This window comes from Chamaea fasciata, unplaced genomic scaffold (assembly GCF_029207755.1).
Source record: "Chamaea fasciata isolate MVZ Bird 193981 ecotype frontalis unplaced genomic scaffold, bChaFas1.0.hap1 SCAF_27, whole genome shotgun sequence".
Classification (NCBI taxonomy): Eukaryota; Metazoa; Chordata; class Aves; order Passeriformes; family Sylviidae; genus Chamaea; species Chamaea fasciata.
In genome coordinates, this window is record NW_027094112.1 from 1,193,030 (window position 1) to 1,210,996 (window position 17,967).

The following is a 17,967-nucleotide window of genomic DNA, read 5'->3' on the forward strand; positions in this document are numbered from 1 at the left end:
AGGCTATGGATCAGGCTGGGATCAGGCTATGGATCAGAGTGGGATCAGGCTATGGATCAGGCTGGGATCAGGCTATGGATCAGAGTGGGATCAGGCTATGGATCAGGCTGGGATCCAGGCTATGGATCAGAGTGGGATCAGGCTATGGATCAGACTGGGATCCAGGCTATGGATCAGACTGGGATCAGGCTATGGATCAGGCCTGCCCCACCAAGGAGCTCAGGAGAGAAGGGGTGTCATAGCACCAAAAGCTTGCCCCAGATGTTAAACCCCCCTGCTCTTTTCCAGAGGCATTACGGACACCCCAGTGCTGATGCCCCCCTCCCTCCCAGCCACAGCAGGTGGAATATCCCAGCTGTCCGGCTGTTCCCGTTGTCCTCACACGTGTCACACAATGCCACCAACTCCTTCCCCGCGGCACAGGGCACGGCCTGGATGCCACAGCCACTCACAGTCCTGGCCTGGTGTTAATTATAGCCAGGCAGAGCCTGGAATAAAACTGCTCCCTGACACCACAGCCCTACCCTTCCCCTGCCTGCGAACCCCCACAGCTTCCAAGGTCACTCAGACATGGAACACCCCCTTCCACACACCTTTGTGTCTCTTTCCCCTCTGTACCCTCCTATGGAAACACCCAACAGGGATGAGGCTGCTCCTGGAGTTAACATTTCCCACTCCAGCTCTTCTAAGGACCAAGATTTCTGCAAGCCACTAAATGGTGAAGCTTTAATGAACAGTATTGGGTGTTCAGCTGCAGCTGGGCCCCACGGTCCCTTCGCAGCCTGCTGTTCACAGCTCTCAGTGTTGATTCCATGCTATATTTGACATGGCCTGGGATAGGCATATGGATACCTCCATGTGGAAAGGGTTGGATTACACTCACAAACCCTTTCCTGAAACCCAATCAGCTTTTTTTTGATGGTAATTTATACATTAAACCAAGAGAATGCATCCCATCTGTGTAAGTGCCATGTGTGTCACCCAACTGGACGCTGCCATCACCACATGAAGGGACAACTTCTCCTGGTCCAACAGAAAATATTTCAAATTGGAAAGGGCAGCTTGGCTTGCACAGAGCTCAAATGAAGGTTTTCTTTATCCAAGGAAAGCTTGAGGGGGACATTTATAATGGTCTTAACTGTGCTTCACTTCATTCCCTACTGAGAGAGAGGAGATATCAACTACCATACAGGATTTAGGGCTAAATATCAACAAACTCCTCTCCTGCAGAAAGAGAAGTTATTTTTCTGGTTTTATTTTTCTCCTTTTTTTTTTTTAATTTAGAAAAGCCATTGCAGACCAGGCTTGGAGCAACACCACACACACAAACAGTGTCTGATCCCTCACTCTGGATGTCAAATCCCACTCCAGGGCTGGGCAGAACTTCTGCTCCAGCAGCCCAAAAGCTGAAGCAGTTGCCATGTGCTGATTTGGTTCCCTGGCTGCAAACTCTGTGGGGCTGGAGCTCACAGGAGCTCATCAAACATTCATTAAAAACAAAGCAGTTGTTTATATTAATAGAGATTACACAAATCTTGAGAGTAAATTGTAATGAATTCCACATGTGAGGTGAAAGTACACTCTATCCACTGGTCCAGGAAACTGATCCCCAGCGCTGCAGACTGGATTTAAGAAGCCAGAGCCTTTCATTCCACCTTGGGTATTACGATATATCCAGGCCAATCTCCACTGTGAACAGTAAAAGATCTTTCACCAGCACTTTGTTTCTAACACATCCCATCTGCTTGGATAGTTTAATTTTTTTCTACTCTCACAGCCCTTTTCTCACCTGGTTCAATAACAGAACAAAAACTCCATTCACTGTTCCATCAGAGCAGATTGAACTCACAGGGCCCACGTCAATTTAGTGAAGCCTTAAGACAAATTTCAGTCTAAAACATGTCATTTGTCACAAGTCTGGTAGGAATTAAGAGGGCAAGAAGAATCAAAAACACATTAAATGGGGTCATGATACCATCCCCCTTTTCAGACTTCCAGTTTTAAAGTCCAGGGATTTTTCCCACACAATGTCACCGTGTGCCATCACGTGCTCCCCCAGACACACCACGTCTTGCTGCAACAATTAGACAATTCAGAGAGAAAACACCAGTTAATTAGCTCAGGTTTTAGGGTGATACCCAGGGGAAGCTCCTCATTACACATTCCTGCTGCAGAGTAACGCAGCCAGTGAGTTTCAGCAGACAAGGAGTTGAGCCTGAGCAGCGCAAGCACCTCAGCACAGCTGAACCAGAGCAGCCACCTTGGCACACAGGTGAACCAGAGCATCCAGGGTCCTGCGGGATCTGTTTCAGCTTATCCAGGAGCTGGGCAGGGCCTGGCAGCCTCTCACCTGTGCAGGAACTTCTCGTAGGTCTGGCGGTAGGCGAAGCCGGCGCGGCGCACGCGCACGTTCTCCAGCAGCCCCAGGTACTCGACCTGGTGCCGGCACCGCTCCTCGTCAAACAGCTGCGGGGACTTCTTGTCGTTGGGCTTGATGCAGCGCACGTAGTAGGGCTCCTGGGGACAGATCACAGCACTGTCACCCCGGCACGACACTGCAGACGCAAGCCTTCCTGCACTGCTGGGAGCCCAGCCCACCAGGCCTGGCTGCTCAGCAGGAATCACAAGGTTAAAACAGAAGTGACAATGACAGTGTTTAAGGGAAGCCTGGGTGTGGCCCTCAGTGCCAGGGTCTGGGTGACAAGGTGATGTTAGGTCACAGGTTGCATTCCATGATCTCAAAGGTCTTCTCCACCCTGGCTGATTCTGTGATTCAGCGTTCTCCCCCTTCACACCCTGCCATCACTCCTTACAGGGGCCACATGATCCCCACCGGAGCTCACCCACCCAGCACTACATGCCCCTCCTCCCCTACTGTGAGGATAACCACATCAGTCCTCAGAGAAGATATCAAACCTGTGGAATTCATGGAATTCACTGCTCTGTTGGATATGGCTTTGCCTGCAGCACCTCCGAAGGCAGTCTGGTCACTCCATCACTTTTACCTGTGCTGAGCCAAGTCAAACACCCCCAATTCCAACATGGCTGAATGATGGAAATGATGGAGCCCCAAACACAGCTGCCTCCAGCCCACCCTTTCCTCAGAACAAACATAGGCCACCAGCACGTGGGTTCCTCTTTCTGCACCATCTGGGCTTGCCGGGGACAGGGAAGGTGGAATGGGGATGGGTGGCTTTACTCCACCCTGCAGAGGTCCTGCCCGGCGTGGCTGGGGCTGACCCTGGATGTCCAGGTGAGTCCCACGGGGTCACACTCCTTTCCCTGCCAGCCCTCCTGCACACTCAGATAAGCCCCACACAGGTCTGTTGGAGCATTTTGACATTTCCTTTCATTTTTATGAGGTTAAAGGTAGTTTTTGTTTAGGCCAATATGATATGTAACCAGCACCAGCGGGTAAGGAGTGGCTACAAAGCCTTTAAACTTTTGTATTTTCATCCCACTGGCTTTTGGAATTCATTCGTTTTTTTCCCCTTCATGACCCGCCTTTGCTATCCCACTTCTACCTTCGTTGGTATGTGGAAAAGCAATTAATAATCAGAGAATCACAAAACACTTGGAGTTAGACCCCAAAGATTGTCCAGTCCAACTCCTGCACAGACTCCCCAACAATCCCACTCTGGGCATCCCTGGCAGCGCTGTCCAAACACTCCTGGAGCTCTGGCGGCCTCGGGCTGGGACCATTCCCTGGGGAGGCTGTGCAGTGCCCAGCACCCTCTGGGGGAACAACCTTCCCCTGAGACCCAACCTAAACCTGCCCTGGCACAGCATCATCCAAAACCCACCATAACTTTTCAAATTGTATTCTTCTAACATTAATAGATACAACTTTTTAAGTAGCCCTTGCAAAAGGAGTGGCACATCCTGCAGGCTGGCAGAGCCCACCCAGCCTCCGGCAGAACTCCAAGAGGATCCCAGTGAGCTCAGAAGATCCCAGTATGGCCAGAGACCCCCAGAGGACATCACAGATACACACAAATGCAGCATTCCAAAGGCAGTTCTGACATGGGGAATAAAGGGAGAGAAACAGCCTGGGTGACATCTTAAGGTGACAAAATGTGACCTTTGATAACCACAACTGATAACCAGCAATGACCTTTCAGCAAATGGCTGTGAAACCTCTAACACTGCTCTGAGGAACCTGAGGGATCCCGAAAGGGAAAGCCCAGGAATTCTCCAGAGGAGCCTGGTCTGTTCCAGCACACCTGGATGGCCTCAAGAACCCACAGTGGTAACAAAGGGGAGGAATGGTCTGGAGGGGAAAAATAGATTAATTTAGTGAGAACAAATGCAAAGTTCCACATTCAGCAGAAATAGTTGGCTAATAAGGAATGAAAAACTGATTTGACCCGGGTGCTAAAGAGATCCAGGAGCTCCAACTGATGTTTCCATGTTTTTCTAGGAAAGGGCACAGGAACAGGAAACTTGTAAGACAAAAAAACCCAACACATTTCTAGTTCTCTGAGCACCTCATGCAGCCAGGGCACTGCCGTTCAAGTGGGAATGTGAATCAGGGCAAGAAAGAAGAAGAAAGATCAAAAAAATCCAGCAAAGGTGACTCAGAGGAGCTGTGGGTTTAGCCTAGAAGGACCAAGGAGGCACAGAACCCCCCTGGTGGAAGAATTCGTGTATTTAAAGGATAGATATGAGGAATGCAAACATGCACCTTTAGGACAAAGAAGCCATGGCTTTAGCCATGGTATAAACATTCAAATTAAGCTCCAGGAAAACAAGGAGTGGGAACAGAATGCCCGTGGGAAGGAGGGAACATCCATCAGTGGGGAGAAGAGCCTGCAAAAGGAAGATACAGGCAGAGGAATCCTCCAACAGGAGGTGAATTAGGTGCACTCCCAAGGTCCCCCCCAGCCCTATTTTCTATGCTTTGTCTATTCAGCCTTATTTCTGTGATTTGAGGTCACTTATCCAATGTCAGGATAATATGAAAGGCCCCAAATTGCCATTTCCCTTCAGTAATGCTGAGGGAACAGGATCATCCGTGCCTCTCCTGGCTAGTCCTGACACAACCTGAAGCTTTGCAGCACCATGGACCAGCCCAGGGATGAGTGTGAGCCATGAACAGGCCAAGAGAGGGAGGCCTTGGAAAGCAGAGCCTCCTGTCCTGGAAGCTGAGCCAAGCACCCACAAGGAGTTGGCAGCATCCTGGCAGTGCCCACCCTCCCGGCAGCAGCCCAGAGCAGGGATGGGTGTGAGGAGTGCGGGAGGAACAGCAGGATGTGCGGGCAGCATCACACACATCTCCTTCCTGCACCAGCTCCCTTCTCCCAGCGACTCCAGCGCTCCCCAAGACCTGCTCATCCCAGCCTTGTCTGGCTCCTGTCCCTCACGCAGGGAGGCAGTGCCCAGCTCCCAGCTGAGCCCGAGATGAGCTTTGAGGTCCCTTCCGACCCAAACCATTCCATGATGATTCCCTGACGTGACACCAGGCAGCTGAGGGACAGCTCCATTTTGTGCAAGGTCATCTCCAAGGTCACCACCACTGAGCACTTTCCTCTGCCATGGCAATCCACAGACTCACAGAATCATTAACGTTGGAAAAGACCCTTAAGATCATCAAATTCAACTGCTCACCCAGCACCACCACTGTTGGATTATCCCTTTTTCTGACCCAGAGATGGGGCTCTGGAGAGGAGTTTTAAAGACTCTTATTCCATTTTTAGTCTCATGTGAAGGGTGAGACAGTGCAGGTGCTACAATTCACGCCATCACAATCAGAAGTCAAACTATTTCCTAATTACATTATAAACGTTTCTTGGCCAATCAGCTTTTGCCACACAATGCTGTAAATGCCTTAAAGCCAAACATCTAAAATCACCCCTCGTGGGTCCTACTACAATGCATCTTTCATAGTTCTGTTTCTCCAAAGTATCTGGTCTTATTTGCAAGGCCATCATTTGAAACTTGTTTACAGTTCCATTTCTCTCTCAACAATGTCAGTCCTAGTCCAAGGCCTTTCTAAGTCAGCATATTTTATCTCAGAGTTTGCATACAGATACATTTTATGTGAGCCTTCTGTCAGGCTTTGAGACTTCTCTACAAATCTCCTTCCCACACACCATCAGTTCACCACAAAACCATGTCCTCATGTCCCACATGCACACATTGAACACTTCCAGGGTTGGTGACTCCACCACTGGGCAGCTGTGCCAAGGCTGGACAACCCTTCCAGTAAAAAAGTTCTCCTGATATCCAATCTAAACTTCTCCTGGCACAACTTGAGGCTGTTTCCTTTTCTCCTGTCACTTGTTCCCTGGGAGAAGAGCCCGACCCCCACCTGGCTGCACTCTCCTGTCAGGGAGTTGCAGAGATCATTCTTTTCCACTCAGCCCATCCCAGTGACACTTGTTCTCCTTTCCTTAAGGAAAGGTGACACATAATAAGGTGGTACCATTTTAAGAGATCTAAGATATTTCCATGTTCACTTTTTTGGCTTTCTGCTGGAAATCCTCTTTGCACGGAAGGTGAGAAGGTTCCCAAGGCTCTTCATTCATTCAAGAGTCTCCTGGCAGCTCTCAGAACTTGCTGTGTGTGTGGCTGCCCTGATCTGCTAAAACCTGGCTCCCATTTGACTGGGAATGAGCTGGTTAGGGAAATGTGGGAAATACACCTGGACCTGGATGCTGGGAAAGAGGCCAGAGCTGTGAATGTGAATGGGCAGCACTTTTCTCCTTCCCCTCCTGTTGATCTTCACCCTGGGCCATTTCCCCATCCACACCATGAGGGACAAACCTCTCCCCATGTCAGGAGCAGGGTCACCAACACCAGATGGTGCCAGGCCAGATCAGACCCGCCCTGTGCTGCATCTGGTGACATGATGAATATAAATCATCTAAATCCCTTCAGGGGGTTGATATCACAAATATTCCACATTTAATCCACAGAACTGCACTGCCTTGGGAACAGAGCACCCAAATTAAGGAACCATGGAATGGTTTGGGTTGGAAGGGACTGTGAAGATCACCCAGAGCCACCCCTTGCCATGGGAAAGAACACCTTCCACAATCCCAGGTGGCTTCAAACCCCCCTGGACACTTCCAGGGACAGGGCAGCCACAGCTTCTCTGGACATGTCACTGGGAGCATGAATTCCAGGCAGTGTCAATGGTTCACTGCTGACAGTAGCCGGTTCTCAGCTGTTCCTCGGTGCTGCCACGGAACCCCCCAGCACAGGCTGGGCTGTCAGGCACAGCTCTGCCACTCAAAAATGCAAAACCCCTCAAACCCCCTGAAATTTGTGACTTCAGGTCCAGCACAAAGGGCACTGACTGTGCCTGCATTTGATATAAAAAGGCAGAAATCCTTTGGAAAGCAGGAATTGGAAGTGCCTGCACAGACAGGAGATCATCTATCAGAGCAATTACAGTGTAATTAAAGCCTCTCAGAAACGACAGCTCCTGGAGTAAATTCTAAAGTAGATTATTCCATGCTTCCAATCCCCCCAGCCCCAGCTCTTCAGGGGGATAATTATGCAGCTCCCATTCTTGCTGTCAGAGAACTGCACTTTGTAAAGGGAAGAACTGAAACGCAGAGACACAAAGGCCCCAGCTTTGAAAGCTCTTTAGATGTCTAATTGCAGCTAATTTTATTTTTTTTTCAGTCAAGCTGAGCGATTTTTAGATTTTTAAGTGTTAGAAAGAAACCAAACCAGTTTTAAACCATAGCAAGCTAAACAAATTCTTTCTTGAGGGGTTTCTTTTCTGTCCTTTATAGTTCCTTACATGAGAGAAGGGATGGGACAGGACTGACAAATCTGTGCTGGATGTGTCCAATCCGTCACAGTGGTGACATTGTAACTCAGCAGAGGTGAAGCCTGTCAGCCTGGATAGGGGAGGGGAGAGGTGGAAGGAAGAGTCAAACAAAAGGAGTTACAGAGGAGGAGGAAAAAAAAGGAAACAATCAAGGAGGAGATGCATGTCCAGAGAGTTCCCAGAGAAGATCATCAGTCACAGCTGGGGCAGCCACAGGGCTTCCCCTGTCAGGATTTACAAAACGGCCACCCAAAATAATCCACCACAGAGAAAAGAGCTTGGGCAGTAAAACGTGTTCTTGAGAAATGGGACATAGCAACTGGAAAAGCCAGTTTTTGTTTAGAGTGGTTTGGTTTTGGAAAAAAACACAGCACTTCTTTCCACCTATGGGAAGTTTTTGCCTAAAAGATTCCGGGAATCTGGAGGATTTCAGTAGCACTGAGACACCAGTGTTGATAAGTGCAATTTAAACTCAGCGTGCTCCAAAACCAGATTTCATGGAGTCACAGAACTGTTTAGGCTGGAAAAGCTCTCTGAGATCATCGAATCCAGCTGATCCCCAGCGTGGCCAAGGCCACCACTGACCCCTGTCCCCAAGTGCCACATCCACACAGCTTTTAAATCCCTGCAGGGATGGGAACTCCACCACTGCCCTGGGCAGCCTCTTCCAGGGCTGGACACCCTTCTCCATGAAGAAATTTTGCCAGTATCCAACCCGAGCCTCCCCTGGCCCAGGCTGAGGCCGTTCCCTCTCCTCCTGTCCCTGTTCCCTGGGAGCAGAGCCCGACCCCCCCGGCTGTCCCCTCCTGGCAGGGAGTTGTGCAGAGCCACCAGGTCCCCCCCGAGCCTCCTTGTCTCCAGGCTGAGCTCCCTCAGCCCCTCCTGGGGCTCCAGCCCTTTCCCAGCTCCATTCCCTTCTCTGGGCACCCTCCAGCCCCTCAATGTTTCTGTTGTTATGGGAGCCCCTAAACTGCCCCAGGACTGGAGGTGTGGCATTTCCAGCCACACTTTCAGTGTCTCCACACAGACATGTGTTCACAGAAGCTGAAATTAAAAGCAGATTTGAGAACAGCCCCTGCACTGTTAACAACACCAGTGCCATGGCACTGACCCTAGGGAAGCTCCTGAGACATCCCAGTAACCACAACCTCTGCCCCTACCCTCAGAGACTGCAGAGCTCTGCTTCACCACCAAATTCCAGGTTTAAACCAGAGTTGCAACAAAAGAGAATTTTAAAGGTTGTCATTTTATACAGCAGGAAAGTTAAATAATCACTAATGCTGCAGCCACTGTAGCCACAGACTTTGATATTCTGGTGGTGCTGGGCTGATGGTTGAACTCAATGATCTTAATTAAATGTCTTTTTGAGCCTTAACAATTCTAAAATTCCAAGATTATTGTTATTCCTGCCCACCAAACTGGCACTTTTGGAGGCTATTCCCCCAAAGAACAGGTTTAAAGATACTCTTGTTACAGCCACAAACCCTGCAGCTTTCCAGGGAGGCCAAGCATGGGAATCAATAGAGGAGCTCTTGGGCTGCATCCTGTTTGAGGACTACAGAAACTGAGCACATGAATGTGGTCTGAAGGAGTCTTCAGAGAAGCACTGAGACAGAACAGCCCAGGTGAGACAAGGAGCACTGACTGCACTGGGCACACCGGGCGATGTCAATAAACCATCAGCTCAAGCTGCACAAAACTCGAGCCTATCTTACAACTTGGTTTTTTGAGAAACAGCTGAGAATAACATGACCTGGCGTTACCTCCCCTAAGGAACCTAACTCCTCTAACATCCCTTAGATCTCAGCAGTTTGTGCAACCCTGTGTTCAGAGCTGTTTCCACCAGCTGTGACCACAGGCTTCCCAAAAAAGTCCTGCAGGGTCCAAGCCACAGCCAAGACACACAGAGCGTTACTGCTGATTCCCCACTAGTGCAACTTCATTCCCAAATTCAGCACAGGAAAAAGGAGTAACAGCCCCAGGGAAGAATGAGAGCGCCTGGAACTGCAGTGATGATGTCCCCAAAACACAGAGTGGCTTCACTAGCAGTGCTTCCAGCCCAGCAGAAGGAAGAGCCAAGTATCCCAACTGGCAGTGACCTGAGGCAGAGCATCCAGCTCTTTGTGCATAACCAGCATCTTGCTGGCGTGGCCTGAATACCCAATTATTGGCTTGCTAATGACATCTGCATATCATTAACTGTCCCAAAACTCACCTCACAGAGATGCTCTGGGTGGAGCAGCCAGACAGAGGCTCTCTGCACTCTGATTTACTGCTTGAAGTACACAAAGGTTGTGTTCAGGAGCCTTATCTAAGGAGCCTCCCCAAAATTTAGAACCTTTAAAGTGCCACAAGCCTGGCTGCAGGATGGGTCTCACCAACACAACTCCCTGCCAGGAGGGGACAGCCAGGGGGGTCGGGCTCTGCTCCCAGGGAACAGGGACAGGAGGAGAGGGAACGGCCTCAGCCTGGGCCAGGGGAGGCTCGGGTTGGATACCGGGAAAATTTCTTCATGGAAAGGTTTGTCAAGCCCTGGAAGAGGCTGCCCAGGGGAGCGGTGGAGTCCTCATTCCTGGAAGTGTCCAAAAAAGGTGTGAATTGGGGACAGGGGTCAGTGGTGGCCTTGGCCACGCTGGGGATCAGCTGGATTCGATGATCTCAGAGAGCTTTTCCAGCCTGAACAATTCTGTGACTTCATGAAATCTGGTTTTGGAGCATGATGAGTTTAAATCATGCCTATCAGCACTGATATCTCAATTCCAGTGAAATCTTCTTTTCACTGTTGCTATTCAATGGAAAATCAGGAAAACACCAACAGCTTCAATACAAGTTTCTCAACGAAAGTTTAGGACAGGTAAAGAACGGGAAAGGACTACACAGACTCATACAGGAACCTCCCAGTGAATTTGACTTGGAAACAGCTCCTGCTTGTGCCTACCCCTGGAAAAGGCTGGTATTTGTGATGGAGATGCTGATGATAAATGGACTGAAGTAAATTAATTCCACCCAAGCCAGGCAGCCTTTAGTGAGCAATGCTGGTACCCCACTGATTCAAGATGGATAAGGTGGGATTTAAACTCTCCATGCCCTGCTGGGAGCTGCAGGGATTGTTCAAACCACCACAGTGCACAGCATTCTCTGGACTTTCCTATTTTTACACCTGCCAGGTGGCCTGGATTAATTTTTCCAATAAACAAGGAAAGAAAGTTTTTCCACAGATGCCTGCTGAACCTGCCCACTCCCAGCTCCCTGCTGTGCCCTGATCACAGCCCTCCCCACAACACTCCCAGTGATTCTTGCTCTCCTGAACCCCCTCCTGGGCTGCCTCAGGCTCCCCACACTGTGCCGCTGCAGGACCAGACCTGCAATGACACAGCCAGCAGCACCAAGGAGAAACTTCTCCTTCCACAACTGCTCCCCTCACAACACAAGGCAGGTCCCTGGGTTCCTGGCAGCTCCTGACACCTGTACCAGAGTCAGGTCAGGGCCAGCCAGCAGATTATTTGGAAGATAATCCTGACTCCTGATAATCTGGACTGATCAGATCAATCTTGACTCCTTGGGAAGCAGACTGAAGTCTGTCCCCATCCCCACAGGGTCACAGCCACCTTCCCAGCTCCAACAGCTCATGATTTGCCATTCAGGAAAGCTCCTCTCTGCCTACACAGGCACTCTCTCAATTTTGACTACTGGTGCCTGTTTTAGCAAGGCCTGGCCTTGGGCTGGACTCACAGGGGCATCTTCTCGCGTGCTCCGAGGCCAAACATTCTGTGGGGATCCCTGGGGTTCCACTCCCCACTGGGGTGGCTCAGCTGGCACCTTCAGGCAGCTTTGGGGGGTCCCAGACCCTCCTGCAGAGCTCAGACCAAACCCACCCAGTACAGGAGTGCAAAAACACAGAATCATGGAATCACAGAATATCCTTAGTTGGGAGGACCCCCAGAGATCATCCGGTCCAAATCCTGGCTCTGCACAGACCCCCCAACAATCCCACCCTGGGCATCCCTGGGAGCACTGTCCAACTTCTCCTGGAGCTCTGGCAGCCTCGGGCTGGGACCATTCCCTGGGGAGCCTGGGCAGTGCCCAGCACCCTCTGGGGAGACCCTGCAAACCAGGTGTGATTTTATGTCCTAACTCTGGAAACAAGAAGTGAGGGCAGCTCTCTCCCTGTGCACAGCCAGCACTGGGTGGCCACGCTCTGACCTATTTCCTTTGCTCCCACACCTCCCGAGCAGACACTCAGAGCACTTCGCTCTCTATTGCTCAATTATTCTGAGTGTGACCACACCCCAGCACCCTGGGCTCTCTGTTCATCTCCTGTGGGCTGTACCCCAGAGCCAGGACTCCAGCAAGGCCACCCAGCTCCACCCCAATATTCCTCAGGGATCTCAGCTCACATGAGGGATCCCAGTGCTCACTTTTTTTTTGGGTGTGCTGCTCCAACAGCCCCTTCCCAGAGCACTCCCTTCCCACCTTCCATCACACAATGTGGTGCGTGCCCAAGCAGTGCCTTCCCACCATAAAACTGAAATATTTGGTGAAATAAAAGCTTTCCCTCCTCACCCTCTGGCACAGCAATGAGGAGGAAAGAAGGAACTCACACAAGTGTGTCTGTACTGTGTTCCCATTGGCATGGAAAGCCAGAGAGAATCTCTCCACCATGAACAGCATCCTCTGGGCCCTCTGCCCAAGGAGCTTTGCTAAAGGTGATTTGATGCAATAATTATTACCTAAGACAGACTGGCTTTCCTATGAGTGAAAGATGCACTGGTGATGGAGGAACCAGAAATCCACCTTCTTCATGGGGGATGGAGGTGACCCTCCCTCGAGTCCTGCCCAGCCAAAAGCTTGTCTGGCACAGACAAGGCTCCTCAGCCTTTGATCAGCTCAGCTCCTGATGGATGGCAGCAATGGGAAGGTGGGAATCTCTCCAGGGAGAAGCCACACTCTTCTCCTCAGAAGTCAAAGGCAATTTTGAAACTGGAATCTTTACCTTCAGTGTCAGGTTGTCCACCAGTGCAATCATGGAGTTCTTGAACAGAGTAGCTGCTGTCAGAGGTCTCTTGGTGACCTCAGTGATGCTCAGTTTCCCTTCAGGCCACATCATCTTCAACACAGGGTTGGAGCTACAAGAGAGTCTCTTTAATTGCAGTCTCCCAGCATTTCCACCCCACTGACCATCCAACAGTTGGTTTCTACCCAGGCCCACTGCAGCTTCCAGCTCACGGGGCATCACCCAAGCCAGGGCGACACTCCTGGGCACAACATTTCATGCTCTTAGGAGCAAATCCAAGCTTACAACTGAACACTCTGGAAAAACAACCAGCACATTCTCCCTTCAGATCAGGGTGTGCAGGAATAGGACAGTGAAAATCCCCCAGAGTGATGCATCAGAGGCAGGGGCTGCCTCACTGGCACAACAGAAAGAATTTAATCAACACAGAGGAGAGAGAGACCCACACCACCCTCCCTTAGAACCTGTCACCTGTGTTCCACCAGCATTTCTCCACCTTTCTTGATATATAAAGTAATTTATACACTTTAGCCTGTACTTTTGAAGGTTTCAGGCTGAGGTAAACTGGCCCTGATGGATGGCAAGAGTTCAGGAACAGACAAAAAATGAGCACATTTACAGCAATCCAATGGCCAATCTGTCACAGGCTTTAATGTGCTGGCAGTGGTGTTTGGGAACAGGATTTTCCAGAGACTTCACAGAAAACAGGCTAAATTTGATAAAACCACACAGCAAATATTTTGCAAGGTTTCTGGTCAACGGGAAGGGTTGAAAACAGGAACAGTGGGACTACTCAGAGGAGCACAGCCAGTCAACCCAGGGGACTGCAGACCAATTTAACACCTGCACAGGTCAACAGTGCCCACCACTGCAGGGTGTCTGTGCCCACTGCCCTCTGAGCAGAGCCCCTGAAAGCTGCAGATTACAAAATGAGGACGTGTTTAATGCCAGGTGACGAGAAACAGCTCCGTGGGCACTTCCACCCACATTCTGATAGGATTCCAAATTTGCTTCTCAAGGCAACTTTTGCTTGCCCAACACGTGACCTCATGGTTTGCACTTCTCACATCACTGCAGACATGAAAGAATTCAAACCTATCTCCCTTCCCATTTTCTTTCTAAACAGGGTGTTTTAGGCGAGGCCAAGGATATCTGTTGTTGACCAAAACTCCCCAATATCTTTAGCACTGATTACAGACAGAGCAGTGATGGTAAATCTGCAATGGGTTAATGACAAATCAGGCAGCACAAGCAAGCTCTGCACTATCTTGATTGCACAATCAGTTGGTTTCAAAAAAAACACTTTAAATTCTGTTCAATTAAAGGCTGCATCAGAACAGAAACAACACGTACAGAGTAGGGACTTTAACCTGAAAAATCCAACTAACAACCTCTGGGTCATGGGAGATGTACAAAGATCAAATCCCAAAGCAATGTGTTTATTCACACACGCTGAAGACAGAATCACTGAAAACCTGAGTCTCTGACAGCATCACTCCACAAAAAAGGATTCTGACAAATCAGACTAAAATTCACCTCATTAATATTCTTACCTGTTGTACATGAGGCGTTTGAAGTCTTGAAATAAAGTGTCCTTGTTTTTGTCTATAAATCCAGTGACCGAGTAACTAAAAAATAAAGGAAAAACAGAGTTAATTGCAAAGTAGCAAAGTCCCTCTGTGAGCTGCTGGTAACTGTGGAATCAGCATCCCTGCCCTCCTACAGACACAGCAGATGCTAATCCAGCCCTGCTCGCAGCCTATCACTAATTGCTGCAGGAGCAGAGTGTGAGACTTGGATCCTTGGGCCCAGCTCCCACCTCCAGCACAGGAGCAGCACACTTGGCTTCAGAGAGCTCCAGGTGCTGGCTGAGACACCTCACAGCACCTGGACAGGGGGTGGATGGCCCAAATTCAGGAGTTACACTCAGTCTCCAAACTGATTGTGTGTGTGTGTGTGTTAAATGCTAGAGAAATTCAGGTTTGTTTTACAATCTGTGCAGTCTGCCCCTCTCTTGGTGGAGAGAGTCTGAATTCCTGAGCAGCTTCTGAGTAGTGACTGGGGAGCTCCCCTGGAAATCAACACACACAGAAAACACACACTTTAGATTCCTTTCTTCCTCTATTCCCGCAGGAACACCACTCCAGGAGGTCAGCGTTTTAGGGTCTCATCTCTTCTCCAAATCTCAAGGCAGGCAGTGCTCTGTCCTCACAGAAAAGGTCCAAAATCTCCCCATTCAGTGACTCCCACACAGATGCTTCCTGAGCTTCAGATCCCACCCTGGAAGTTGTCTGGGATCAACGCACAAGCTGCAAATCCCTGCACAGAGCCACCCTCAAATCACAGAGTCACGGAATAGCATCTTTTAAAAGGCATCCAATTCCACTCCCTGGCATGGCAGGGACACCTTCCCCTACCCCAGGCTGCTCCAAGCCCCTGGACGCTTCCAGGGCCGGGACAGCCACAGCTTCTGTGGGCATCCTGTGCCAGGGGAGGGCCTCCCTACTCTCAAGTCTTAGGGCTCCATCTAAGATATGAGCCTGAACTATCTGTGATTCCTTTCACATTTCAGTTTTCTTTTACATCCTTTGTCAGCCACTGGCAGTTCAGAAGGTTCAACCACTAAGAGAGCATCTTTTATTTTCTCCTCCAAAACCCCCTGAAATAAGGGATGTCTGTCAGGAATTGCTCAGCAAAGACTCCAGAAGATAACCTGTTTGTGCTACAGGGGCTCCAGTCTGATCACATTAGTTGTCCTTGGAAATTAAAGGTAAAATTAACCCCAAGGTTAAAAAACCCCCATGAATTATTCCCTCAGTAACTCCCTTTCTTCTGACATGGGAAGTTACACAAATCCTAAACCTATAAATGACTCCAGTGATATTCCACACAACAGCTTTAAAGCAAATGGTTTCTACCATGTGCATCCTTCATTTCCACTCACTCTCCCTTCCCACTGCTGTCACCTCCTGCACTTGTTCCTGCAGGCTCCAGGCAAGCACTTCCCAAGCCTCCTGCCCTGATCCCTCCTGCAGGTTATCACTCCCCTGTGCTTCCAGCCTGCTCCAACTGATTGGAGAATTTAAAGCCAGAGTTATATAATCACACCAAACAGATGTCTACACCAGATTTTATTAGCTCAGTGTAGCTTTCTTGCATAAACACTGATGCCTTTTTACCCTTTTTTTTTCCCCTGGAGCACTGCTCTCCCCTCACCCCCCACGCCTCGCTCTCCTTTTGTTTCACTCCAAGTACAAATTCCCACTCTGTAGAGCAAGGCACCAGCAGAAGATTTAATTGATAAGCAAGGGCTGCACTCTGTAATTGTGTGTGACAGCTATTCTGGCTTGCACCAGAAGCAGCAGTAAATCAGAATATTGTACCACTTCAGAGCTGCTGGGAAGACAAAAATAGAAGGCACAACTTTATTTCTGAAGGAAACTCACATCACATCCCCAGCGTAGTGCTTGATCCGGAAGTCTCTGTCGAACTCCAGCGTTTTGTCCGTGGCACAAAGCTGAAATAAATTCACATACATTAAAATACCACCCATGGATTGATATTAAAACATCACCCCTGGATTTACAAGCTCCATGGAAGAGCAACGTGCCCTCAAAATAGCACTGGGAACGACAGGAACTCCACTTTCTATGTGCGTGTGCTGGTGTGAAACCCACTGCTGGAAAATGTTTTCATGGATGCACTGTAAGAACATGTGCTTGTACAAATGAAGCAGCAAGAGCCTATAATTTAATGAAGAAATTGATATTATCTCAGAAACACCATTATGCAAAAAGAATACTCATGCCTGTAGAGAAACACTGCACCCACGAGTTAATTGATGACTTTTTTTAAGTCTTCCTTTATGTTTTTTTTGCCATTGCAGTGTAACTCCTCTGCAGAGAAATGGGCCAACTGCTGTGACAACAGCAAGGCTTGTTCGGTCCCAGATCCCTCCTGGTCATCTGACACTCCTCAAACAGGGACCCCTCTGCAGATCCACTGCTCCAGGCTCAAATTCCCATCCCATTCCTTCTGTACAACAGAAGATGTCCAGTGCCCACGTGGCAGCTGTTCAGCAGCAGTGGCTGTAACACACTCATCCCTTCAGGAGTAGCAGGAGCCAAAAAATCCATCAGGGTTGGCTTAATTAAAAAGAGTGTATGAGATAAGAATGAGGATTTTGTTTTAGGCAAAAGGAGCAGGAGATGAATTAAGTCTTTGCAAGCAGCATTTAACAACATCAAGGGCAATAAGCAGATATCTGCTATCCACAAAAGGTCTTGGAGAAATAAAAGAGGAAATTAGCATGGTTGAAATGCAGAGCAGGAGGAATGATTAGGAGCAGAGAGATACACTCCAAAAGTTCACCTGTGTCCAAGAACACAAAATAGATTGGCTCGAACTGTAAGAACAGGTGAAAAAAACAGAATTTATTTTACACAAAACTAATCACAAGGAGGAACCCAAGGAGTGTGAGCACCAAGGTCCCCAGGAGGTCCCAGAGGTGTGCAAAGTCCAGCATGGCAGGAGCAGGGAGCACCAGGAGCTGCAGAGCTGATGGATGACCAAGGTGCAGCAGAACACAGAGAAAATGAAGAAACGAGGCAATACCAGGAGAACAAAGCCATTTTTCTTGCTGCAGCTTTGTTCCCAGCACAGGGCTGGGGAGTGCCTTTTTCAGCCACCCAAACACACAGCTCAAACCAACAAGTCAATGAAAGGGGTAAATACCAAATGGCAAAAGAAATGTGTCTGCGCTACCAGCCAGGGCGCAGCTGGCAGCACAAGCTCCTCCTAAAGGTCACACAGCTCTGGAGAGGCTGGAAGGAGCCGTAACACAACAACCAGGGATTTTGTTCTTTGCTGGTTTGGCGTCTTCCAAAGGACTGATTCTCTCCAAACCTCGTGTTTCCTGGACAAAGCAGTTGATATTAGTGAAAAAAAAGACCAGCAAGTCCATTGGATCATCTGCTGAGCCCTTCCACAGGCTCCTCACTGAGAGCTCACAGTATTCGAGTAAAGACAGGAGAAAGGTGTTGGAAAGATGGGAATCCTGTGGGAGCCTGCCCTGAGTCTGTGCTTTCACAGCATCTGAAATGAGCCATAATCTGAGGGCAATGGGAAGGTCGTGGGGCTGGGTGGGGGCACTTAATCACTGAGGGCTGGC

The 17,967-nt window shown here is 49.3% G+C and overlaps 1 protein-coding gene across 1 annotated transcript in view; it reads right to left on the reverse strand.

Annotated features, from left to right (window-relative positions):
- Nucleotides 1–17,967, reverse strand: part of MYO1D (myosin ID) — a 157,558-nt gene that overhangs the window by 91,428 nt on the left and 48,163 nt on the right. The window contains exons 12-15 of the mRNA XM_066205256.1: nt 16,244–16,314; nt 14,351–14,425; nt 12,777–12,909; nt 2,351–2,517 (exon numbers count right to left, since the gene is read on the reverse strand). Of these exons, the coding sequence (XP_066061353.1) occupies nt 2,351–2,517; nt 12,777–12,909; nt 14,351–14,425; nt 16,244–16,314 (446 nt within the window). The remainder of the gene's footprint in view (nt 1–2,350; nt 2,518–12,776; nt 12,910–14,350; nt 14,426–16,243; nt 16,315–17,967) is intronic.